The 25902-nt window shown below is 42.2% G+C and overlaps 1 protein-coding gene across 2 annotated transcripts; it reads right to left on the reverse strand.

Moving 5' to 3' along the window:
- Window positions 1-5880: 5880 nt before the first annotated feature.
- LOC309352575 (V-type proton ATPase subunit S1-like protein) lies at window positions 5881-25388 on the reverse strand. 2 transcript variants are annotated; one of them, XM_081881124.1, is made up of 7 exons: window positions 25213-25388; window positions 18411-18451; window positions 17258-17319; window positions 15351-15580; window positions 13315-13365; window positions 11915-12158; window positions 5881-7338 (listed from the first exon to the last, which is right to left on the reverse strand). In XM_081881124.1, exons 1-7 carry the CDS (start codon window positions 25305-25307, stop codon window positions 7036-7038), a joined length of 1026 nt encoding a protein of 341 aa, XP_081737250.1. In that variant the 5' UTR covers window positions 25308-25388; the 3' UTR covers window positions 5881-7035. The 2 variants fall into 2 exon arrangements, with proteins under 2 accessions (XP_081737250.1, XP_081737251.1); XM_081881125.1 differs by having other exon boundaries at window positions 17232-17319; window positions 25213-25241.
- Window positions 25389-25902: the final 514 nt, after the last annotated feature.

Here is a 25902-nt window from a genome sequence, read left to right on the forward strand (position 1 = left end):
AAAGAGAGAGGAGTCTCATAAATATATGTAGCCCTATTGCAACCTTATTGGTTTGTTTATAAGAATTATATCCTGCCTTTCCACAGAAGACCCCTTAGGTGGCTTACAAAATTTAGCCATATGAAATCAGAATAAAAACAATTAACAGTGCAATCCTATACATATCTACTCCGGGTAAGTGAGTATAGGACTGCAGCTGAGAATTAATAAAAATCAGAATTCAAAACAGCAACTTAATAAGTTTCACTTAAATGGGCTGAAATGGCCTAAGGAATTGTAGTCCAACAGCAACTTGAAGTTGTGTAAAAGACAGTAAGTAACAAGGGATGGGGGACGTGGGTGGCGCTGTGGGTTAAACCACAGAGTCTAGGACTTGCCGATCAGAAGGTCGGCGGTTTGAATCCCCATGACAGAGTGAGCTCCCGTTGCTCGGTCCCTGCTCCTGCCAACCTAGCAGTTCGAAAGCACCTCAAAGTGCAAGTAGATAAATAGGTACCACTCCAGTGGGAAGGTAAACGGCATTTCCGTGCACTGCTCCGGTTCGCCAGAAGCGGCTTAGTCATGCTGGCCACATGACCTGGAAGCTGTACGCCGGCTCCCTTGGCCAATAAAGCAAGATGAGTGCCGCAACCCCAGAGTCGGTCACAATTGGACCTAATGGTCAGGGGTCCCTTTACCTTTACCTTTAACAAGGGATGGAGCTGTAAATATGTCTGGGAAGGCAATCCATAGTCAAAGGGCCACACCCAATTAATCTCTGAAGGTGGGGGCACCCAGAGCAGAGTTCCCATTGATGACTTACTGCCAGTATTGTTCTAATGCAAGGCTAATTTCTCCATTATACGTAACACACATTCACCCCCTAAATTTGTCTTCTCTTCATGACTTGGGGTCCCTTCCAACTCTACAATTCTAAGACTGCCTCTGGAGCTCACCAGAGTTTTGTCTTCCTCTTGCTGGCCAAAACCTTTAGAGCAGGAATGGGTAACCTACTTTAGAGACACTGCAGAGGAGCTCTGCAATAAATTTCTAATCCTACCACATAAGCAAGCTGACATAATCTTATGTCAGCTTCTTACATAAGATCAGGGATTCATTGGGGCAATGCCATCTCAGAAGGGGGGGAAATCGCTTTTACAGGTGCCAGGAAAACATTGCACTATGAACTGAAGTTTTGCAGAGAGCAAAATTCTTTCTTGTGTGTTTTCTGGTGGTCATTGCTGGAATATAATACAATTGCTTTTTCTGTTGCTCCACAGGAGAATATGAGGTGTACCTCTCTGAATTTTCTTAGGTGCACATATTTCATATAGAACGAAAATGAAATACTTTTTATTTTGTTTTCCCCCCTCCCCACAGCTATTCTCTTTCTGATCCTAATTCTAGCATTTATAAAGATCTGATCATATACAGGTTTTTTGCCTGAGGTGCTGAATAATTTCCATTTCTTTACTCAGTGAAGATCTTTTGTGTAACTGTAATCTTCCTCTAATCCCTTCTCAGGTGACACCCAACCAGTAATCTTCTGGGATCTTTACAGGTTATAAAGAAGAAAGGCTTTGTGCATATACAATTCCGTGCTGACAAAATTAAAAGAGTTGTTTTCCTCTTTAAGCATCTGCATCCCTTTAGTGAGTAATATGCTCCCTTTGGACCATTAAGATGCTTCAAGGCATCTCTGACCTGACCTCTTTTTGAAGAAGTATGCCTGGGGCTTGTGGTAGCTCCCCTGCCTTAGTTTGCTACATCTTGTTAAAAAAAAGAGAACGGGAAATTACAACAATGCAGAAAGAAAAGGGCAAAAGTTGACCCATGGGAAAGAGACTGTATGAGGAAAGAATTAGCAGTGATGTTCCTGCTTGTTAATATAAGACATCTCTACTGTTCAAAAGCAAAAGAAGAGGGGAAACCAAAACAAAAAAAGATGCTCCTCTTTACACGTAATTGCTGTGCTTTAATAGCTGGAGCATCAAAGGCTGAAACAGTATTTCAGGATGTTCCAATATCACTAGCAAGGGGCATAAAATGCCACATTAGAATTGCATAGTAAGAACAGAGACAGAAATCAATAAATAGAAAGCTATCACACTTTATCTGTGGAGTGTGAAATGCAGGAAGAGAAAGAAAACCTGCAGGTGAATCCACTGGGAGCTAATTAGGTATATTCCAAACAAACAAACAAAAAAGCAGGTAAATTATGTTGTCTTTCCTCTAGATAAGGGGTGAGGAACCTGTGGATGCTCAGATGTTGTTGAACTCCAACTCCCATCAGCCCCAACGAGGCCCACACTTCTTGCTGCAGAGCCCACTGCCAACAGTCTCTGCACCATCACTTCCTCGCCTGTTTGTCTTCTCCCTACCAGCACAGGGGACAGGTGCTAGTAGTGAGAAGGAGGAACAGCTGCCATTGGCTTGTGGTTTGCATGCCTGCCAGTGTTCTTCCTAGCAAGTGAGTGCACAATATTACTGGTGAGGAGGGGGAAGAACTGGCCGCCGCTGGTTGCCATGGCAGTATGTAGATGGTGGTTGGCTAGGGTTGCCCCCTTTGGTCAGGCAAAATAAAGGTCAGGCTGGGCAAAATATGGGACAGATCGGGAGGAAATGGGGGGGCGCTAAATATTACATTACCTGGTGCAGAAATGACTTCAAAGCAATCCATTACTCTCTCTCTTGCTCTCTGATGCTGAGTCTCTGTCTCTGACCCACCCACCACCACCCCCACAAAACCCAAGACTCCACCATAGCAGGCCCATGCACTGCAAGCCCCCTCTCTCAATCTCCGCAACTCACCCTCTGCCCACACAGTTTGGAGGAGGAGGAGGAGGAGGAGCTTGAATATGTGAAAAAGGCATCCCGTTTGAAGTCCAAACAGGACAGGTGATGCTTTTCTCCCCTCCAGAAACAAGGACGATCATGTTTTTCTAGGGATGGGTGGCAACCCTACGGTGGAATCACGCTGACAGATAGGAGGTGCACAGAGTGTGTCCTGCCCAAGGACCCTCCAAAACCTGGAGGCACCCTGCTTGTCTGTATCTGCCCTATAAGATGAGTTACAGGTAGGTAGCCATGTTGGTCTGCTGTAGTCAAAACAAAATTTAAAAAATCCTTCCAGTATCACCTTAGAGACCAACTAAGTTTGTTATTGGTATGAGCTTTCGTGTGCATGCATCTGAGGACGTGTGCATGCACACAAAAGTTCATACCAATAACAAACTTAGTTGGTCTCTAAGGTGCTACTGGAAGGAATTTTTTTATTTTGTTTCGACTATAAGATGAGTGTATAAGGGAGCAATAAAACTGTGTTCCCCCACAGTTAGGCTCTGCATGGTTCCAATATGACACAAGTAGTGGGTGGATGGGACTTTGTAGGAGTAGTACAAAAACATTATCTGAAACATTATCATCACATCAAGCAAGGATGGAGAACCCTCAGGTGAGCAAGGCCTGCAGAAGCCTTCCAATCCAGTCTCCAGTGAGACGTCTTCTGAGATTCTGTTGCTGCATCTAATCTCCTTATAGCACGGCAGACTTGCAGCCTACCTGCAGTGTCATCCTGAAGCTTGTTTGCAAAATGCCATCTGTGTGTGTATAAGTGTGTGCAGTAGAGGGGTTTGTAGAGCATCACAATATGGTAGACATCAAGACAGAGATCTGGCTGAGAAAAGTATTGAGGGCAAGAATAAAAGGTACAAGAGATCAGGTGAAAAGAAAACCATCTAACGGAGAGGGGGGGAAATTTGTCTCCATCCTTTTTTCCTTTTTTTTACCATGAGGAAGCATTCTATGAATGTCAAAAGGTAATTCATTGCCTTCTCGTTTTGGTGGGTTCGAAGAAAGGTTGTGATCCTGTAATAAATAAATAGCATCTTTCCAACAACAAATGTTTACAAATGGCCACTAGATGGCTCTTGTGTACCGTATAAACAAAATTCTGCGCTGAAGTGCCTGTGGGGCGTTTCATTGTTATTCCATCGACCTGCATTTGGGTTTATTTGTCAGAATATTGCCCGAGATTGTCCCTTCAAGTAGCCCACCAACAACATGCACATCTGTCACACCATATAAATAACTCAAAACAGTGCATTCCAGTTGTTACCACATAAATTCCCCAATAGCCACTTTATGTAACACACTAAGCTGATTTAAAGCAGAACATGTCTTCCCCTCACCCAGCTACTTTTATTACAAGGGAAATTGGCTATTACAGGTTCATTATCACTGCCTCAGGTGAGATGGCCCATTTTCTCTCCAGTTACCAAACTGATGGCACTCATAGACAATTGTATTTTTTCTTGCTACTGGCAGACTCATGCAGAAAACGTATGGAGCATTCGTTGCAGGGAGAGATGTTGATATGCCAGGCTGATTGCTCTACTTTGTAAATGAATATACATAAAACATGCTGTACATATAGGATCCCATCTCTGCAATAGTCCAGTCTTCTTCTTGTTTTACCTTCCACATGGTCAGCCACAGGTTTTTGCAAATCATTTTGTGGTGTGTCCGCCATTTTGTACTAACTCATGTTGAAGCCCTGGATACAGGGTCAGTGTCAAGTACTGAGATCAGGGGACACCTGTCAAGGCACAACTCCAAAGAGAAGAGCCCCCTGACCCTGCTGTTCCTCTTGCTGCTGCTCCCTGTTCACCTACCCTCTCCAAGTGAGGGAGGAGTGATATGAGTGACAAAAAGCAGCATCAGTCCCTTCCAGATACTGCCCAGAACAAAACGGCAAGTGAACACAGCCACAGCAACAGCGATGAAGAAGAGGTGGTGCTACCCAAGGCTGGGGGTTGCTGAAAGCATCTTCTTTGTGCCCCCTCCCCACAAAAAAACCCCTGTAGAGATATGTTCTGTTAGCTTTACTTTTCAGCTTGTGGACTTTGGCCCTGGCTATGGTCCTGATCTGTCTCAGGCTCCCTTCACGGGCAATTTGCACACAAAAAATCGGCAAATGGGAGTTCCCAATGCATATCACAAGCACAAAGCTATATAGCTCCTTATCCCCCACGGTAGGCTCCTAATCTGGCTCAGGCTTCCCACATTGGCAATATATGTGAACGATAGCTGTCAACTTTTCCCTTTTCTTGCGAGGAATCCTATTCAGAATAAGGGAATTCCCTTTAAAAAAGGGAAACATTGACAGCTATGGATTGAACTAGATGATACTCAGGATACCTTCCAAATTTTTGATTTTATGATCTATGGGCTCTGCCTTGTATCCATGGATATATATATGATGTCAGGTAGGGGACAAGAAAAAGAATCATGGTGATGCCATGTGATTGGCAGGTAGCTGGCTCCACCCACCTGTCAAACTTAGCTTATGGAGGTAGATAAGGACCCAGAACACCCCTGACTTAAAGGTGCAGCTGCGTAGCTGATGTAATGTGAGGATCTTCTGTTCTAGCAGTGTGGGGAGAGTTACTTTAAACTCCCACTTGAATGCACCTAAAGTGCCTCTTGGGAGCCCAATGGCTTTAAAGGTTACATTGCATAACCCAGGGGAACCCAAGTACAATATCACAGAAATCCAGATTGTGTTCGACCTCAAAGCAAGATTGACTTAAAACTGGTTAATTTAACAAATTAGTACTGAACTAGTTTCTACATGTTAAGGAAGTCTTCCCATCAGTGGACTCTATTTATACTGTTGCTAAGAGGCCTATTGCTTTTGAAGGGGTGTTTATTCAGTGTTTTCAAAGCCTTCATTATGAAACGCGATTTGCAAAGGTTTGTAAATGAGTGGGGAAGACTAGGGATTTACTTTTACAGTATCAGAGCTAATCTTCGTTACATTAATTTCTTCCTTCCCGCTGAGATCTTTCTTTTACCTTGTTCTCAATGACACATTTTTTGAAATTAATGCCAACAGTCTGATATCCTTTGATCATTTATCAGAGAAGTCATGTAGTAAAAAACATTTAGCTAAGTATTAGAATGGAACATCAAAAAAGAAAGTGCTGATAACTTAATTGAAATACAACAGAAGTGAGAAATCTGCTCAGTGCTGAGGGCACCCTTGGAAAAGCATCACAAGATAAGAGATCCACAGCAAATCTGCATAACACTGAGATGTAACTGACACAATTTGCATAACATCTTTAGAAGCAGCACATCATTTGCTGATTAGCAGAAATATCACTTTTCTGTAATGCAAACAGGTACAATAATAGGTACGCACCATTTGGCAGCTGATCAGCAATTAACATGTTCTGTTACATCGAAATTGGAGTTGTATGTATGTTGCAGAAAGAGAGACGCTCACTGGGGCACTTAAGATAAACCTTCCCCAAGCTGATTCCCTCCAACCATTTTGGACTACAAGTAACTACTTGACCATTGCTGGGAATGATGGGAATTGTAGTCCAAAACATTTGGAGGGCCTCCAAGTTAAGGATGTCTGCAACTGTTTCCTTCTGCCCAAAGACTGGCGCCATTTCAGCACCAGAAAATCTCTGTTCATCAACCTTTAAGTAGAGCAGGTCATTTCACTTCATGCAAAACTGTAGTTCAGAGTCTTCCCATGTCATGGCAAAAAGAAAAATAAAAAAAAGAGCAGAGTCTTCACTTTCTAGCTTCTGAAGAAGCTTGATCAAGCTTCAATTTTTGCTATGCAACTTTGGCTGGGATGTTTTCCTCTCATTTGGAGTGGAAGTCTTGGCAGTTTTTGAAGTGTCATAAGTTCCCACTTTGTTAGCTGAGTTTTCTGGGCATCTAGATTCCACACACTCAATATGACAGGTCTAAAATGTTCCTGACCATGAGACTGTCACTTCTAAAACCATGCTGTTTACTTACACTATTGGAACCACAATATAAATTGGTGTTATTTTGATTTGCCTCTGAATTTCTGAGAAATTAGGACACACACTGTTGTAACACTTCCACATTTTTTTCTTTACAACCATGAGAACTAGAAATCTTGTTTTAAATCAAAGTTGAGATGCTCAAAATCCTAACATGAGCCCACATGATGCAAAAGTTCCTCAGGAATAGTATGCTGCCTAACCATGGAAAACAAAAAAACAACTGCTAAATATAGATTTTTGAGTACTGTTGACTTCTAAGTTCATATACTTCAATCCCATTGTTTCTCAGGGGTTCTTTTTCATCTACCGTATCAATATCTTTCATCTGTGGGAAGTAAGCAGGAGAAGCTTTGCATTCATAGTGCCTGTCAAGGGATTTCAAGTGTATCAGCATGTGGAGAGCATAGGCCAGAACTAGAAGCAAAATCAGAGACATCACCAGGCCCATCAGAATTGCTGGCGGGAACAAAGAGGCACAGTCTTTGGCATAAGCAAACTGCCCGTCTTCAATGTTGAATCCTTGAATCTGTTGAGAGAATAAAATGGTGTGGATTAAAAATCCTCTTTCTCCTGGCTAAAGGCATGTCATTATTTTATCCCCATTGCTAAATTGGATCATCTTAAAGGATGGTCCTGGTTGCGGGTGGGCCCACAATACAATTTCCTCCCTGGCGTGGGGGGAGTGATGCCCTTTACGCCAGGGTGGCACCACAATTACCCCAGGCCTCTTTTGGCCAATCACGATTGAGTGGGGTGATTGTGGGGGGTATAAAAGCAGCAGCGTGATGTGTGCTGAGCACCTGCTTTGTGTTGCCGAACACCCACCCACCCTTCCTTTTGCTTTGGACTTTGGTTGGTTGCCTGTCTTGGGAAGCGTAGGAATTTTTCCATTTGGTAGATTGGCACTGGCCACTTGGTTTTCAACTACCTCTTAGCAATCATCACAACTTTGTAAGGTTTGGCGGTTAGGCATTTGTTTATTGATGTGGGAGGGAGGGGAGGTCAGCCATGCCTGCCCCTCCATGTTCAAGGGTATTCCGTTAAAGGAATCCAGGGCGTGGTTCCTGTCCGAAGTCCGCTTGAGGGGCTAGGGCCATGCCAGGCTCTGGGAACACCGAGGAGAGCTGCAGACGGGTTTTCCCGATGTGGCTTCCTCACTGATGGTTTACCCTTCCTGACTCCCTGCAAGGTGGGCAGGAGTCAGATATAGTCTATTGCCAATGCCTAAGCCAATACCGCTCACATTTGCTATAATCAATAAAGTTGCGGCCTAAATTTTGCCCATTAACCTTAAACCAAAATCTGTGTCTGTGTGAATTTATTTCTTCGGGGGGGGGGGCTGGCTTGAGGGCCTTGACAAGCAATCAAGATTCTTGAACATCAATCGTTGTAATTCAGTGTAAGCCTGGCTTTTAAATGTACTACTTTATTGTTGTCTGCTACCAAGGCAACCCATAATCAACTGATTTGTTGAGGTAGACCTGTTTATACAGATATAGACACAAAGGTTTGTAGAATTTACTTGTGCTGATGCTGTGGGTGATGCAGTTGTTCATACATCTCAGGCTCAGGCTATAACTCTCAGAATGCATCAGCTTTCTTTGAAGGATAAATATTGTGACGTTCTTACTCGGCTCTGATTTTAACCTGAGCTGTGGAAGAATATCTCCCACCTGATGTTTGTTTAGTGCCCTGGGGAAACCTCATTTCCCAGGGCCCCTACCATGTGTGGCTGACAGGACTTCACAGATAGGGGTCCTGTCAATGTTCTGGTTACTGAGAGTGGGAGGAGGCATGGCAGTGGGGAGCTCAGCACGGTGCAAACACGGCGCAGAGAGCATCAGATGTGTTCTGCTGATGCACCTGCATCATGCTGAGTTCCCTGCTGCTTTCCCCCTTCCCCTCTCAGCAACCAGAAGTGGCACACAGTGTTGGCAAGGCAGGAGAGCAATGCAATTCCGCCCAGGTTGCCCTACCAGTGGAAAACAGAGCTAGGCCTCAGATGCTTCCTTCTCTACCACTGGAGCAGTCCAGGACGAAAGGAGAGAGACAACAGTTGCACTGAAGATGCCACAACAATAACTACCAAGTCAGAGAATTAGCGAGATCACATGGGGGCTGCAAATTATTAATATGTTTAGAACTTTGGGGAAAATAGGTCTTTTTCCCCACTAGGGATGGGGTGCTCACCCATTTCTAGTTATTTTAAGGACCTTTAGAATTGCAACTAAGCAGCACTTATTGTTCCATGTACAGCATTTTTGGAGTTCTATCCTTATCTCCCTGTGACTCGTCACCTGCCCTACACCCTTGTCTACCAGAAAGACCCTCTGAATAGTGGCTGCCAACCTTTTCAAAATGAGCACCACAAGTCAAGTACAGATCTGAGCTGATATAATAGTGTCCTCTACAAAACATACATAGGCCCTGCTGAGCCAGGGAGCACTGCAACATATGACTGTGTGCCACAGACCCCCCCTGCTCTTGTCTAGAAGTGGTATGAAATAGCTTGAATCATTTATCCAAGTTAATACAGGGGCTCAATAATGTCCCCTTCCCAGTCTACATTGCTCATGACTCTTCCGCTGATCCCCAAACTATACAAGAAAATAGCTGTGGTCGATAGCCCATTGAGCCACAGAACCAGGATGTTAATTTTATCAAACCAGGTTAGGATTGGAGGAGTCAAAACAGCAGAACCTCCCACTACACCTGGATTGAAGTGAGTGTGTATGCTATACATGTTGAGAAAGAGAAAGGCAGGAACTCTAGAAAAACCCATTACAGAGGTGGAGGTGATTTTGCTATTTATCTGAAGGGCGACATGTCAGCTCACCTACAGTAGACACTGGGTAATGGGCCTATACATAAGAGCATAAGAAGAGCTTACTGGATCAGGCCTATCTAACCGAGCATTCTGTTCTCACAGTGGCCAGCCAGATGACTGTGGAAAGTCTGTGAGCAGGACATGAGCACAACAACCCAAGGTGCGTAGATTGCTCTTCCATCAAACACAGAAGAATCAAGAGCCCAGCAGCCAGTTCCAAAGTAAAAATTCTCTCCAGGAAGAAATTTATTCTTGTAGAAGCTGAAAATCAACAATGCTGAAAAACAGGAGTGGACACCCTAGCCAACATGTAAAAGTAAGCGAGGAAAAAAAGAGTCTCTCCCCAACAGCATAATCAGTTTAAGATTTGAAATATTCTCATGTAAAAATGTTGAGTTATATATTTAAAATCAAAACCCAATAGGGAACCAGCTGAGGATATGGCTATCCTGATACAGTACAGAAGCTGCCACCTGACCTTTTTTTTCAGAAGGTAAACTCCCCACAGTGTTCTGTGATCAAAAACAGATGATAGATGTCTAGACTCCAGCACCCACCATGCAGATGAGTAAAAGCCTCAGGACAGAACTTGAGGCTGTTGAGAATCTCAGCTACACATTTCAACTGCAACTTCAAAGGAAGGAGGCTGGCTCGTTCCACATCCCACAAGAAGGGGTGACACAAAGGGAGATTCCTTGGTGGCTAAATTGTCTCTTTTGGAGTGAGCAGTTAGGCTTGCCCTCTCGCCCTTTCCTCTGATCCTCATAAGCCCTTATATCCTCTCCTTAGCTGACCTCAGCAACTGACCCCAGTGATCTTGTCACTGAACTGTGGAAGGCAGAGCAATCAGGGATCTATCCCCACATAAAACGAGGCAATGAGAGGAAGGCTCAAACTAGACATTTTATGAAATGTGCATTTGTCACCAGAAATGGCAACATGCTATTGCTTCCTCCCAGCCCACATGGAGACAGAGAGAGAGAGAGAAGAGAAAGAATAATGGTGATGCCACGTCATGTATTTCCCCACCTAAACATTAAAAGGAGTGAAAGATAAATGTGAAGCTGTCATTTTCAGTGACAAATGCACTGGGTTTAGCTAGCCATGGGATGTGATTCTAGACATACTTACTAAGCCCTGTTAAACTTAGTAGGCCTCACTGCTACTCAGTTGAAATGCTTAGGATTATTTTGCAAGTCAGGTTAAATATAGGTACTCAGATTTATGTGTTTCCTGGATCACTTCTCATTTCCAAGGAATCACAAGTGGGGAGAGGGCTGTTGAGCTCAGATCCTGCATTTGGGCTTCCCAAAGGCATCTGCTTGGGCACTGTGATGCTGGACTAAATGGACCTCTGGCCTGATCCAGCAGGATCATCTTATGTTCCCCCATGAAGTTGACTGGCAGATATTTGGGGATGCAGAGCATAGTCCTGCATGGAGATTTTCTAAACATCATAGAAAGTATTATTGCTTTGCACATGAAGCCCAATCAAAGTCATCAACAAACGTCTATTCAACATGGGTAGTAAGACTGTGGCCCTCTAGATGTTGTTGCCCTTCAACCATCATCCCCAACCAGCATGGCCAATGATCGGGTCAGGTACAATGGGAACTGTAGTCCAGCAACACCTAAACCCTGTCTTGCAAGCTGTTCCAAAATCACCCCATAGACAAATGAATAAACCCTAAACAATATTATGGTTACAGTCCTAAACACATTTCCTAGAGAGTCCCATTGAACGTAACTAAGAAAAAGTTCCTGGATTTTTGTTTTTCTCCTCCCTCCTAACCCTTTTTCCCTTTGTGCCATGTGTCCATGTCTTTTAGATTCTAAACTTGATGCCAGGGACTGTCTTATCATTGGCATTTGTAATCCTTTTGAATGGGGAATAAAAATGCTTTACAATATATATATTTTTAACCAACATAATGAGAATTACTTCCGAGTAAATATGCTTACAATTGTACTGCATGTCATATAACAAAGGTGAAACTACATTCTTTCCTGTTCAACTTTTTCACTTATGGGACAATGACAATAAAGATTATCGTATCGTATCGTAATCTGCTTTCAGTAGATCATTAAGCTTTCTTGCTGCCACCATGCACATCAGGGGCAGGAACTTGAGTCCATCAAACACTGTTGGACTCCAACTCCCATCAGCCCCAGCCAGCATGGCCAAAGGTCAGGGAATATGGGAGTTGTAGTCCATTAACACCTGGAGGACCACAGGTTGACCACATGTACTTGCTTTGGTTTTTCCTCATATTACCTGAAAGTCAATAAAAGTGACTTCCCAGAGCTTGGCTGCATCATTTGTGGAGCTGGGCGTCAGGAGCGCATCATACCTCTGCAAGTTGCTAACATGTTCACAGTGATAGGAGTAGCTCGCTGGTGCATGTATTCGTGTCGCATTGAACGTTGCTTGTACAGATTGGTTGTAAATAAGTTGGATTCTATGTAAGGTAAACCAGTTTTGAATGGACAGCTTGTAATAACTGTTGGTCAGCATGAATCTGGGAGAGGAGGAATCAGAGAAATAAAAGAAACAGAGTCTTAGATGCAACAGATCTCACTGTTTCCTTCCATTACTTTTTACCAAGGGGAAATACCCAATTGTATTATGGAGTCAGGCAAAAACCTCTTTGCATTTCCAGTCAATTGAGGACAGAATTTTGCTTCTCATAAAATTCACATTTGGGGCTATCAACACCAAGCACATTGCCGGTCAAAGTTAAATATTTCTTTCTTTCTTTTTTTTAAATAATTTTTATTCATTTTTCAAACACATAATAAAAACAAACAAAACACAAGACAAAAACATACAAAACATTTAAACATGTATAATTTCATAATCTTATTTTCATACACCTTCTTTCCTTCGACTTCCCCATACCTCCCTTTCGCTGCATCCTTATTTTGGAGTTCTTTAGCAACCCTTTAGTCAGTTTGTCTATTAGTTCCCTTTCATTACGTTTCCATAAGCTTGTTAGTTACAGCTGTAATTCTCTCCTTCTTACCCCTTGACATCTTAACATTCCTCAATTTTACAACAATTTTTAAGATATATTTTGAATTTCTTCCAGTCCTCTTCCACTGTCTCTTTCCCCTGGTCGCGGATTCTGCCGGTCATCTCTGCCAGTCCCATAAAGTCCATGACCTTTGTCTGCCATTCTTCCAGAGTAGGTAGTTCTTGCATCTTCCAATACTTTGCCAGAAGAATTCTTGCTGCTGTAGTAGCGTACATAAAAAAGGTCCTATCCTTCTTTGGCACCAATTGGCCAACCATGCCCAGGAGAAAAGCCTCAGGTTTCTTAGAAAAGGTCCACTTAAGGACTTTCTTAATTTCATTATAGATCATTTCCCAAAAGGCTTTAACCCTCGGGCAGGTCCACCAAAGGTGATAAAAGGTACCTTCACAAAGTTAAATATTTCTAAGCCCCATTCATTTCAGCGAGGAAGAGTTAGACACATGGTTAACACTCCTACAGAAATGAATGGAATTGTATTTTAAGGTAGCGTTTTATGACAGCATTTTCCTCCATTATAGGACTATCTAAAATGCTTTAAAGCCTCCAGTTTGCTTAGTGATAAGCAAACAGTTCAAACAGGCTTTAATATAAGATGTTTCCTGATCCAGAAAAAAAAATGAATTCATGTTTGAAGACATACCTGATGACAAATCCCTTCAAATTGTCAATGTCACCAAAATTAAGCGAAAGCCTATGACAAAAAAGAACAATGTCAGCTTAGATCCATAAATGTGAAAAAGAAGAAAGAAGAAAGGTAGCTAAACTATATTATTCAAGCCAGAGATTGCCAACCGTTTTGGACCAGTGGGCACGTTTTGAGTTTTGAGGAAGTGCTGTAGGCCCTAGTGCCGGATTTGGGAGCCTGGAATAACACAACATGACTGACATGGGGGCATGACATAACATAAAATTAGAGAGAGGTCTTGCTGGTCCTGATTGTGGAGGTCACACAATACTGATCCCTCACAAGCACACACAGTGATGCTGCTGCTTTTTAGTCACAGCAGGGAACGTTCCCTAGTACCAGGAGAAACATACAAGGGGTGACACTGCAGTCACTGCCTCACATACATGCACACACTCCCAGCACACATACGGAGACACAGGCAACTCTCACTCAACACTCACACACCTCATATGTACATAGCTCTCCCCCCCCCTCTCTCCTCTTACACACAGGCCACAGTGCCTCTCCCTCTCTGTCCCCAATACATCTCTCTGCCTTTCACCCGCACATTTAGAATATATTGGGGGGGACTTTCCCTTGTTTTGGGGGGAGTGAGGGGGGTGCAAAGTTAAACACTGAAAAGGTGAAGCAGGTTAATAATGAGAAGAATTGCATCTGTATGTTTTGCCTCATTTATCAGGTTCTACAAATGCAAGAAACTTCCTTTTTTTAAAAAAGCATGAAAGCTGAAAATTTGAGGATTATGGTGCCTGGAGACAGCAAAGAACACCTCTGCCGGTGCCATGGCACCCACAGAGACAAGGCTGGCAACACTTCCCTCAAGCTAACTTGCTGGGGGGGTTTTCCATCTCATAACATACGGCCCTGGGGGTTTGCGCAGGACAGTAAAATATAAAAACTGAGGCAATTCCATAAAACCACAGGCTCAAAGTGATCATAAATAAATTGAACCTGTTTAAAACTTCCAACCATCCACATAAGCACCATTTAAACAGCCATTAACGAAACCAGCAAACCATACAGGCTATAAATTAACAACCAGATATCAATGTCTATTGCAAGTCTGTTCCTCTCTCTCTCTTGTGGCAACCTTCCAGACTTCTGCAAAGGAGACACTTGGAGGACGGCCAAGGAACCAGGTGTGTTCAAACTGTGAGAGATTCTGGTCAATGACCATCAGCTGAAGAACCTCTTTCTGGTAGAAAACTGTGACTAGCCTAAATTTATTGAGATCTTCCAAATCCAATGAAGGATTTGGAAGGATTGCGCCACCACCTTACTGAGGGAGCTAGGAATCGTGCTCTTTCTTAGGTCACAATACACATACCTTTAAAGCACTACGATACCACTTTCAACAGTCATGGCCTTCTCCCTCAAGTAATTATGGGAGCAGTAGTTTGTTAAGGCTGCTGAGAATTGCTGGGGGATCCCTATTCCCCTCACAGAGCGACAATTCCCAGTGTGGTTTGAAAATTGATCCCCCTTCCCAGGGAACTCTGGAAACTGTAGTATAATTATCCTCTTCTTGCTTCTGTTTCCCTGTTTCCCCAAACCAACATTTCTTCACCTACCCTTCCCTCAGGTTCCAGTTTTTCAGTCCACTGCCTAGCTGTGCATCCTTCCTTCAGATATCTTGGCTCATGGCTCTCTGTCCTTCCTCTCACCTACATCTTGGAACCTTTCCCCAGTCCACCCAGCATGCACAACAAACCTATTTCTTTCTGTCTCTTGGCCCTGTGTGAAGTGTTCATCTCAGATAAACTGGCAGGTTTACCTTTTTCACAGAAGCTGGACTGCAAATACTCTATTAACTTTATAGCCTGAGCAATAGGGATGTTGGTGAACATCTCAAGCCATCGAAACAGCTCAGCCACGTAGCATCACAGGCTGCACAGACGCAAAGACAATACTATGTGGGTGTTTCTAAATTTGCTTCAATTGTACACCAGGCACAAGCAACTCATGAGCACAGTAGGTCATAATCTTACATTGCATTTTCTTCACTGCAGTTTGAATCTGCAACATCCACGGTGGCATGGACACCAAATGTCTTGTCTGTTAGGTCCAGCTGTGTGTGATTCTGAAACCTAATCATGATCCTTCTGGCCCAAAAAAGAATACAATGGCTTCCATTGACTGTGATGTTGAGAGGGCTGTAGTGAGTGTGGATGACAGACTCTCTCTCTGAATTCTCTCTGCTTCCATTGTAATTCACAATCTGCATATAATCAAGGAAGAGTTCAGAGTTAGCAGGTTTGCCTTTGCTATGAAACAATTAATACCAATAGCAACATGCAAATTATCTTTGAATCTTTAAGCCAAATGCAGTCCCTGTTATTTCAGCATAAAGCATTTCACCATAAAGGGTTTGTGGAGTATGCTGAAAAGCAGTAATTTACTTTCCCTACTCCCAATGCAAGGCTCAGTGTAAAGCAGAGACTTGTAGGTGGGTAGGTTTGAAACACAAAAGCTCAAATCCTGGCTGAGGCATAAAAGCTCACCAGACCATTTTTAAAACTGGCTTCCAGGATTCTGCATGGATAAAATGGGATGTATGTTGTTAGTACTGTGCAACAGAAATGCTAAAATAATAATCCTCAGGTGAACTTCATGAGCATTGACGAAGCATACCTGACACACATTAACAATTCAGGAACAGCCAATGTGGAGCTACAAAGATGGGACTACTACTCCCATCATTCCTGGCCGCTGGTCATACTGGCTGCAGCTGATGGAAGTTGTAGTTCATAACATCTGGAAGGCACCAGATTAACTATTCCCTGCTTTTCCAGGTGACATTCCAACTGCAGATCATCTAATGTGGACAATTTATCTGTGATATGAAGGACATGAGTTTTTCCCCACACACCATTATGCAGGAATATCTCTTAGCTCATTAAAAATACTTCTGTGAAACTCATTGTGTCATGGTAAAAGTCAGATTAGGAGTTCAACAAATGTAGAAAATAGAAATGTAGAAAGAAAGAAAGCAATTTTAATTACATTTTTGTGGAAGTGTGGTGGTGAAAAGAAAATCTGCTTATCTTACTTGTCTAACTATTTGCTTGTCCACTTAGGGAATAGATTCTCAAACTGAAGCCTAAAAGCCTAAAAGCTATCAGTGGTTTTGTGGGAACTTGGAACACAATATATCAAATCTTAGGTCAGCAGTGAGTAACACAGAAAACATGGCACTAATGACTTGGTGGGCAGAAAACTGACATAAGGGAAAGAATCACGGTAGATTCTTTCTCAGGAGCAGCCGAACACAGGCATAAACAACTTGTACACAGGTGCAAGATAACATGTGAACACCCCCTAATTGTTCAAGTACATAGCTCAGATATTTGCAGACTTTTAAGTTTTGAAGAAATGCAAAGCTCTACTAATAGGCATATGTCATTAAAAGCTTTTGAACCCCTGGTTCTGAGAATTAGTATATTTTTTGTAGGGTCACTGAAACAGGTACCTTGCATTTTTAGGTAGTAAGCAATGTGTTATCCAAGCAAAGTTCACACCAAGATTACAAACTCAGAGGCTGGACCGAAATTATGCATTCTTCCCTAATATTTTCAACTAAGATCTTAATGTCTCTTGATTATATAGCATTGCCTTTGCAGTCAATGGAAACTGTGCCAGAGTAAAAGTTGGTCTAATCAAACGGAACTTGAAAGGTGCCAAGCACCTTTCAAAATACATCCGGAACCTTGATTTTTTATTTTGATTATTTGCTTCACGGATGAAAAAGATAACAGCTTTCCAATACACAAACTACATATTCCACTGCAAAAAAAATTCAGACCAACGTAACAGCTACCCTATAGAATTCAGAAGAAAAGTATGGTTATGTGCATCATGGAAGAACTTACAATCCAGTTTCCTGGTACCTCCATACCTGTGCAAATGCTATTTGTTGTAAATTAAGTTTTGGCTTCACACTGCCATCATATCGTCGGCCTGAAGAAGAAATAAAAATATTTGTTGTATATAGGCTTGAACGCCTTTCAACAACTTACATTACTTAATGCAAAAAAAGAACACCACATCCTATTCTGCAATCTTCTCATTAAAATATAATTCTAACACTACAGAATTGTATTCATCTAAGTTTTATTCAGACCCATTGAAAATAATGAACATGACGGACATATCTACCCCAAGTAAAAGTCAGCTGAATACCACCCATCATTTTTTAATTCTGTCTGCCCTTTTCATAATATGCTACAAACTGATTTTTGTGTAGAATAGGAAGTACATGTATGTACCTCTTCTTTCTTGAGAAAGAACAGCTAATCAAAACTGGGCCTTTTAATGATTCTGGGACTTTCTCCAAGGTGCAGCCAAGCAAGCCAGTTACACTGTGAGCAGGTGCTCATAAACATCTTGAGATGCTCTCCCTCCTGTTCCCTCTTTCCTATCCTTCTCAAGCTATAGCACTGCACATCTTTTGCTTAGCCACCTCTACTTTTAGACACACCCGGTCCCACCCACAGGAAGAGGAAAGGGTATATTTACACTGCAGTAAGAACACAGTGTTTCAGTGTAGTCAGTACTAAACGGGAGGCTTTATTCATCTTCCTTCCTTCCTTGTTTGTTTGTCCTGTTTCTAAACTGTCCATCAATTAAAGTTCTCTGGGTGATTTCCAAAAGTCAACAAATACAGTAAAATTTTATATATATATATATATATATACACACCCCGTAAGCACACAAAAACCCAGCAAAGGCAAAGCAATTTGTGCTTTGATATACATCAAAAAAAGAAACTTTGGCGGGGGGCGGTTTTTGGATATATATTTTTCTAACTTTGGGTTTTGGAACATAATTTAGGTGTCAGAGCAGACCATAGCCAGGGCACCACCGCTGAGAAGGCCCGTTTTATGCAAAGGAAGACTCTTGTCAGAGAACTAAGGCCACACAATGTTCTAAATCCTTGGTCAGGTTCTCATATGGACAAAAAGCTTCAATACTTTTTTTAAATCATAAATTGTATACAGTGACCAAGAATATTGGTGCCACTTCATTCAAAAGGAAGCTGAAAACCTTACCATTTCTTTGTAGCAAGTCTTGGTCAGAGAATGCAAAGAAACTGCAACAAAGCAGACACACAAAACAGTAAATCAGCACTATTCTCTCAACTTCTGGACCATACTTATGCTGGGGGAGATCAGTGTTTAGCTAAAGCAGAACTGCAAGATAACCTGAAAAACAATGCATTTATTAAATGCAAATGAAATCTCAAAGGCCACGGAAAACACAGCCTTAACTAGCCACCATGTTGTCTATTCTGTGGCTATAGCTAGTAGGTCCATTTTCTTGCACCTTGGGATGCCTTCTTGCAGACACTGACTATTGTCCACTTTCTCCTTGCAGTGTTTGGAACACACACACACACACACACACACACACCCCATTCTAGGCTCATTTTGCAACTGGGAATCTCATTAGCGCGAGCTGTTTCTGAGCGTAAGATTTCAGATAAAAACTACAGAGTGGAAAACTGCCTCCCCACTTCCAGCTACTCTCTGAAGACTAGAGAAGAGGCCCTCTTAAGAATATTAGGGGGTAGGCAGGGGAAGGACTAGACCATGTGAAAAATGAACACAGTTTTAGCTGCAGTTCATTCATTTTCAGCTTTGTATTCTTGTTATTAAAAACGTGCGCCTAGACTTTCCGTTGTTGCGTCCATAACCTAGGTGTAAGGTGCCATTTAGCTCCTAGCTTTCATATCTCAGTTTCTAACACTGTCTCCTTGGTACATCCTGACTATTGGACTATCCATCATTTGCTTTCGGAACAATGGGCCAGTTATGTACTGAGTTGAATAGGATCCAAAAGGCAGAAACCTGATTGGTCCTAGAACAATAGGATTCAGAATGCAGCATATATATGATTGGTCCTAGAACAATAGAATTCAGAATGCAGCAGTCTGATTGGTTCTAGAACAATAGGATTCAGAATGCAGCAGTCTGATTGGTCCTAGAACAATAGGGTCCAGAATGCAGCAGTCTGATTGGTCCACAGGAGCCACCCAATCCAGCTCCAGGTGGAAGTGAATCTGCAACCTGATTGCCCTACAGGTGAAGCCCATTGTGTAAATAATGTATATAAAGCAGACATTCTGGTGGAACTTCCGATTCCTCCTCACCACTATGAGCTGAACAAAGAGCATGAAATCCACTCTCAACTCCGAGTATATTTCAGGGCCTAAGAACTTCTGGAAAGGCATCCCAGCGACAGGGGCGTAGCTAGCAGGAGTGGGGCAAGCCGCCCACGGGGGCAGGGCAAGCTGCCCACAGAGTCTGCCTAGTGGACATAAGCCCCATGCTGCCATTTTGGGCCGCACCCCCCTTCCTACGCCCCTGCCCAGCGATCCTGAAAAGGATGTGGCAGAGCAAAGCCTCTTCACCCTGGCACATCCTTTTGAGGATTGTCGTGGAATGGGGGGGTTCCGGTCCTTCCCTGAAAATATTGGGGGGGGACCTTGCCCCCCCCAGGTCTCCCTAGATGTCACCTCCTAGGTGCTTACGTCCTGTTTGAGGCATCTGGTTGACTAGTGTGAGAAAAGGATGTTGGACTAAATGGGCATTTGGACATGTGCAGCTGGCTCTTCTTATGTCCTTTTGATTTAATATTAATGTCATAAAAATAGAAGATTACAAAAGCCTGAGGGGTCTGACAATATTCTGTAGTCCTGCTGATTTTTTTTTTAATTCACCAATACGCTTCTTGGTAGTTAGTGAGTGCCCATGTTTTAGACAGATAACACATACAAGAGAGATAAAGAAAGCTGCAAAATGTGCCAGGGGCAAAATTAATATGATTAATTGCATCTGCCCAGAAATGTGAGATAAGAGGGCATAGCCAAGCCATATGGTTTAGAGGAGCACCTGGAGAATTGCACTTCCAGCACAGCTGCTGTGAAGGCCCTTCGTGTGATGTTTGGAACGAAACGAAGGTTTATGTCACATTTGAAAAGTTCGTCTCAGAAGGAGCCTAATTGGTGTGAAACATCAATTCACAGCAAGAAGGTGGATATGCTTGTTTAGACGCCCAGCGAGGCGTATGGCGTGTCCCTGAGCAGTTGCTATGAGATGCTGGTTTAGAATCTGACACTTATGGGAGGTTGCCTTCTGCCTCCCAGAAAACCACCAGAAAATGAAACCGTGTTTCATGCCAAAGTAACAAGATTCTACTCTCAGCAGGAAAACATCCACAAAGTGCTAAATGTGCACTCCCCAATGAAATATGCATAACTCTGCTAGAAACCTGGTGGCAAGAGTAATCTGCGAGCCTCTGCAGAATGCCACAGACTGACAGATACAAACAGCGAGCTTCCCACTCCCCTAGGGAAGCAGGTGGTGTTTGTCACAAAGAAGCCTGGGTGGTTATTTGCTTCCTTGCAATTTGCAGACTGTCCACATCACCGTTGTGTCTAGGAAACCGTGACACACTCCTTGCATGCTGGCATGTTCCATGGGCTTGTGTGAAGGTCTTGCAATGTCTTAACATGGCCTAGGATTCATTCTGTGGGTTCTGTAGATTCCCCATAACAACATATCTAAGGGATACAATACATGTTATGTGACATTTAAAGTAACTTTTCCAGGCACATTTTTTTTCCTATTTTAGTGAATTAAGCACACACTGGAGGCTATAATTAAGAATGAAGGAAGAACAGGTGGAGAAGAGGTGCTTAATGTTATCCTGACCACTCTTTTTCTTGTCAAAATCATCTTCTCAAACTGCTTTTCCATTGCAGTGTAAAGCATATAAGTCTATCTATATCTTTGCCTATAGGGAGAAAAGCAGCTGGGGTTGAGTAATTTTAATATGAAACAGAGATGGCAACCACCTGCCCTTCCAGCCACTCCTGACTGCCATCTCCCTTGGCTGCTTTTCATTTTCTCATTTTATTTTTAAAAGCCATTTGTTGGGGGGGGGATAAAGTTACATGCAACTCCATAAAAAAATTCCTTCCAGTAGCACCTTACAGACCAACTAAGTTTGTCATTGGTACTGTATGAGCTTTCACGTGCATGCACACTTCTTCACTTCTCATACCACTGACAAACTTAGTTGGTATCCAAGGTGCTACTGGAAGGATTTTTTAAATTTTGTTCCGACTACAGCAGACCAACACGGCTACCTACCTGTAAATGTAACTCCATGTAGCACATAAAAGCACATTTTCCTTCCACAAAGAATTCTGGGCACTTTAGTTTGTTAAGGGTTGCTGGGAACTGGAACTCTGTGAGGGGTCAACTACAGTGCCTAGAATTCTTTGAGGGAAGGCATGTGCTTCAAATGTGCATGCACAGCCCAAGTTCCATAACATCGAGCACAGCAATTTGCCCTCCTTGCCATGATGAGAGGGGAGCCAGACCCTGGCAAGCAAGATGGCCTTAGCGTTGGAGCTACAGGCAATGTAACACTGACATTTCTCACCTTCCCCATTCAGGTCAAAGCTGGAGATATGAGATGGGTAGGTCCTTTTTGCAGCGAAGGGACACAAATAAAATATACACATACATAGCCTATATATCATTTATATCCTTTCAGAGATTGCCATTGCTTGTGGCATCTGTGTCTATATTGTGGGTGTTCTATATTGTCTCTGGTCAAATTGTTTTCTGACATTTTCATTGTACTTCAAACTGACCCATGAAAAGACAAATCAGGATCCCATCTACTTAATTTCATCTCTCCACTGACATGTATGAAGCTAGAAGAAGCAGTTGCTACTGGCTCCCTACTCCGTGAGGCTATTCCCCTTCTTCATGACCTTTGTACAGTTATAACATTACTGACATTTGATCAGAGTTGATGCCATAGTAGGGAAAGTCAATTCAGTTGTTTCGCAGAACTAGTAATCTGTACACAGCCCATGATCCATGTGTTATATAATTTGGGCCTTCAAGCAAAATGCAATCTGGATGTAAACAGAGCAATACTAGGCCCATTATATCATTTAATACCTGTGCGCTGGTTATCTCATCTATTCCAGATCTGTCACTAGCAGAACTGAAATTGGCTTAGCTCTAATGAACGGCACTGGAACAGCTACCGGTAATCACTAAGTAATGCCCAATTACGTAAGATTATATGTATAAAAGAGTATAAGTGCCTACTTATCAGATGGCATTATCCATCAACAAGATAACAAAATCTGGTTTGCTTATTGGGGAAAAGGTCATGCAAGAGGATAGAGTTTGTTAGCAACGAACTTGTTAATTAATATGACTGAATCACAGATAGTCCAGGAATATGATGTTGCAAAAAAAAAGGGCATGATAAGGACTTGTATGTTGTATAATATAACAGTAGGTTATTTTGTTTGATTTTGAACTATGTGTTTTAAAAAGCTTACTGGGCTCAGTACAATTGTGTTTAAGTGAGTATCACAATTAAGATGGTAGAATATAAGCTTGGTGTGCAAATCGTGCCAGGTTCAGTTCCCAGGCACTTCCAGGTATGTCCAGTTAAAAAGGATCAAATAGCAGGTGATGTGAAAGATCTGAGACCCTGGAGAGCCACTGGCAGTCAGAGTAGACAGTAATGGGTTATATGGGCAAATAGGAAGGAACCTGCTTTCTACCAAGTCCCATGTTCCCACAGGGATGTGCATCCCAATGCTCATGCACATCCAATCAGTAGCAAGCAGAAGGCTGTGTAGTTGTGGTAATCTATCTGGACATTGAACTAGATTATCCTCATGGTTGCTTCCAACTCTACAATTCTCCGTTTCTATGATAATGTCCACCAGTAATGACTTTCCACCTTAGCACTGCCTCATCACCGATGGATTTAAGAGCAGCATCTTCCGCCACTGTTAATGCCAAAACAAGAAGCTGAGCATAAAGTCTCTCAAAGAATTCCTTCCTACATGGGGTCACCACAATAGCTGATATTTTCATTTTATTTATTACCACTGCTCATGGTGATTCTGCTTGTCTATTTGGACTCATGCAGGCCAGATGAGGCGCCTGGAATTCAGGCAAGCAGATTCTCCACACTCACAACATGCAAACACTTTCATCTGAAGCAACCTTAGTAGTGCAGACAATGAGATATAGAAGAATATGTGTTTTATACGCATGCCGTTGTGTACTCTTATAATGGCAATAATTTCAGCCTCCATTGAGAAGAGGAGCCTCTTCTCTTAAGGACCTCCTGCTTTTATTTCCAGGTGTAAGTTTCCCCAGTGACTTTGGCACTAAATCAAGACTCACACCCTTTGGCAAACCACAGGCATTGGTCGTAGTTATCCCAGAGTGACTCCAGACTCAAAGAGAACCCTGCTTTCCAAACAGTGCAGATCACATTCAAGACATACAGTATATAGATATATTTTCCACAAATATTTTTCTTGAAAGTTGATAGGCACAACACAGTAGATACAATATATTCAGGACAGTATCACTGACACACATCACTTTATGAAGTTCTGATTTGATAACTCTAAACCACTTTCAATGTTTTGTTTTGTTTACAATCAAGAGGTATATAAATGGTATGAAATAAAATAAATAATTTCAACAGACACTTAATTGAAAAAGGCCCTTTACTCTTACAAGGAACTTTGTTTTGCTTATGAACTCAGCTCCTGCAAGGTTTAACTTGCTTTCCTAACTCCTTTATCTTTGCTTTTTGCAGAAATTTAACATACATTGAAAGATAATGCAAACTTTAAAATAGTATCAAGTAAAACTACTAGTTAAGTACCTCCTACTTACTAGTTAATGGTTGAGGAATGAACATGTCAGCTTTAAAAATCACCACCACCTCAAAATTATGTTTCATGCATGTTAAACCAAGCACATGAGCATGCTTTCATCAACATAAAATCAGACATCTGGAGCCAACTTGTGAGCTGACCCTGTAAAGTTGTTGTTTTTTAAATTCAGTTCTTTGAGAGTTACATCACCTTACTCCGTGACGTGCAACACTTCTTAATTGGGAATCTACCATCATCAGAGCAAACAACTTAAATGTTACAGCACATTTTAATTCATCAGTTAACCAAGCCACAGATCTCTTAATACAAGCTTAAGCAAATCACCACATGCCCCTGTTACCCTAAATGCACAGATTTCATCAGTAGTTGTGTGATCCTCATCAGTGTTTTCTGATCTGTATATGTTAAATGTATTAGTGGCTGCAAGACAAAATACTTAGAATTCAGTTTAGCTCTTTCCCCTTTATGATTATTTCTCTTTGTTGCTTCCCTCAAGTCAACTCCCAACACCTGCTGAAATGTCTGAGATCCATTTATACTGCACAAATGAAACAGTGTGTTACAGGTTCAGAGCGATGAAAACAGGAGGGCTTAGATTAGGTTGCGTCTTCTTTTTTGTATGAAGCTCAAACTGCATCTACATCCATACAATAAGCTTCCTTTTGTGTGTTTTTCATTTTAAAAATGTCATCGACAATGTGTTCTGCAAACATGTTTTACACCTACGCTGTTTTATTTATATCTCTGCTATTAACACTTCAGAAGGAAGGTGAAGTCACAAAAGCAAAGAGAAATGCAAAAAAGACTCGTCTCTCGTCTTCAAGCTTCAGCTATAAAATCACATAAAAGAGGATCCCGTTAATGTGCAATTGACAATACAGTTTCTCAAGAGGAGTCCCATTGAAGTTCATAAGCCTGCTTTTACAGAACTAGCTTACAGAATCTTTAAAGGCTGAAACAATTTGCTTTTGCATTAATTTCGCGTTTAAAAAATACATGTTTTTTTAAAAAGCCAACCACCTTGTAAATGTACAATACAAGGTCTCCCATGCATAAACAACATTAAATCAGCTACACCCGTGCTATTTACAAATATTCACAAAATCACTTACCTCCTCTCCATCCTTCCAAATATTTGGTCCACAGGGGCTGAGAATCCTACACAGAAAAAGAGAAGTAAAAGCCTAAAGGTGGTGTTGCTTTCCATTGAGAAATGAATCGGTCCCTCCAGACCGAGCACATCTGTTCATGTGTAGCAACGAGAGCTGAGCCAGTAGTCTCAGGAACCATGTGATGGATAGCACAGCCAACCAATGGGAAGCAGCATCTGAGGCCACATGGGCTACTCTAGACTCTCTATACATAGTAAGAGGCTGTCCTGAGCTGTCTTTCTCTATTGAATAGAGCCAGCTTTCTTTTATGACTTACAATTCATGCCAGCGAGGGGGGAGACGCAACGGAACACTTGAGGAAATAGAGCTGGTCATTAAGAAGCGTCTTTCGACAAGTGCGCTTCCGTACTAAAGCTCCCTAAAGGAAGAGAAGACTGCGGTTAGGGATGGGGGGGCAGGTATCCTTTGAAATCCACAGTTCTTTGAATTTTTTGCGATGCAGTTTTCAAAGCAAATTCTGCGCACAAAAATGCACATATTCGTGGAAAAATAGATACAAAAAATGCATTCTACTAGAGGAAATTGCTTGCAAAAACGTGCTCCTTTAAATTGCATAGAAAAATGTGTGTAGTAGGAGAAATGTACACTAAAATGCTGACAAAGTTTTGCGAGAACCCTTTTTTTAAATTG

This window comes from Podarcis erhardii (assembly GCF_964252035.2).
Source record: "Podarcis erhardii genome assembly, chromosome: 11".
Lineage (NCBI taxonomy): Eukaryota > Metazoa > Chordata > Lepidosauria > Squamata > Lacertidae > Podarcis > Podarcis erhardii.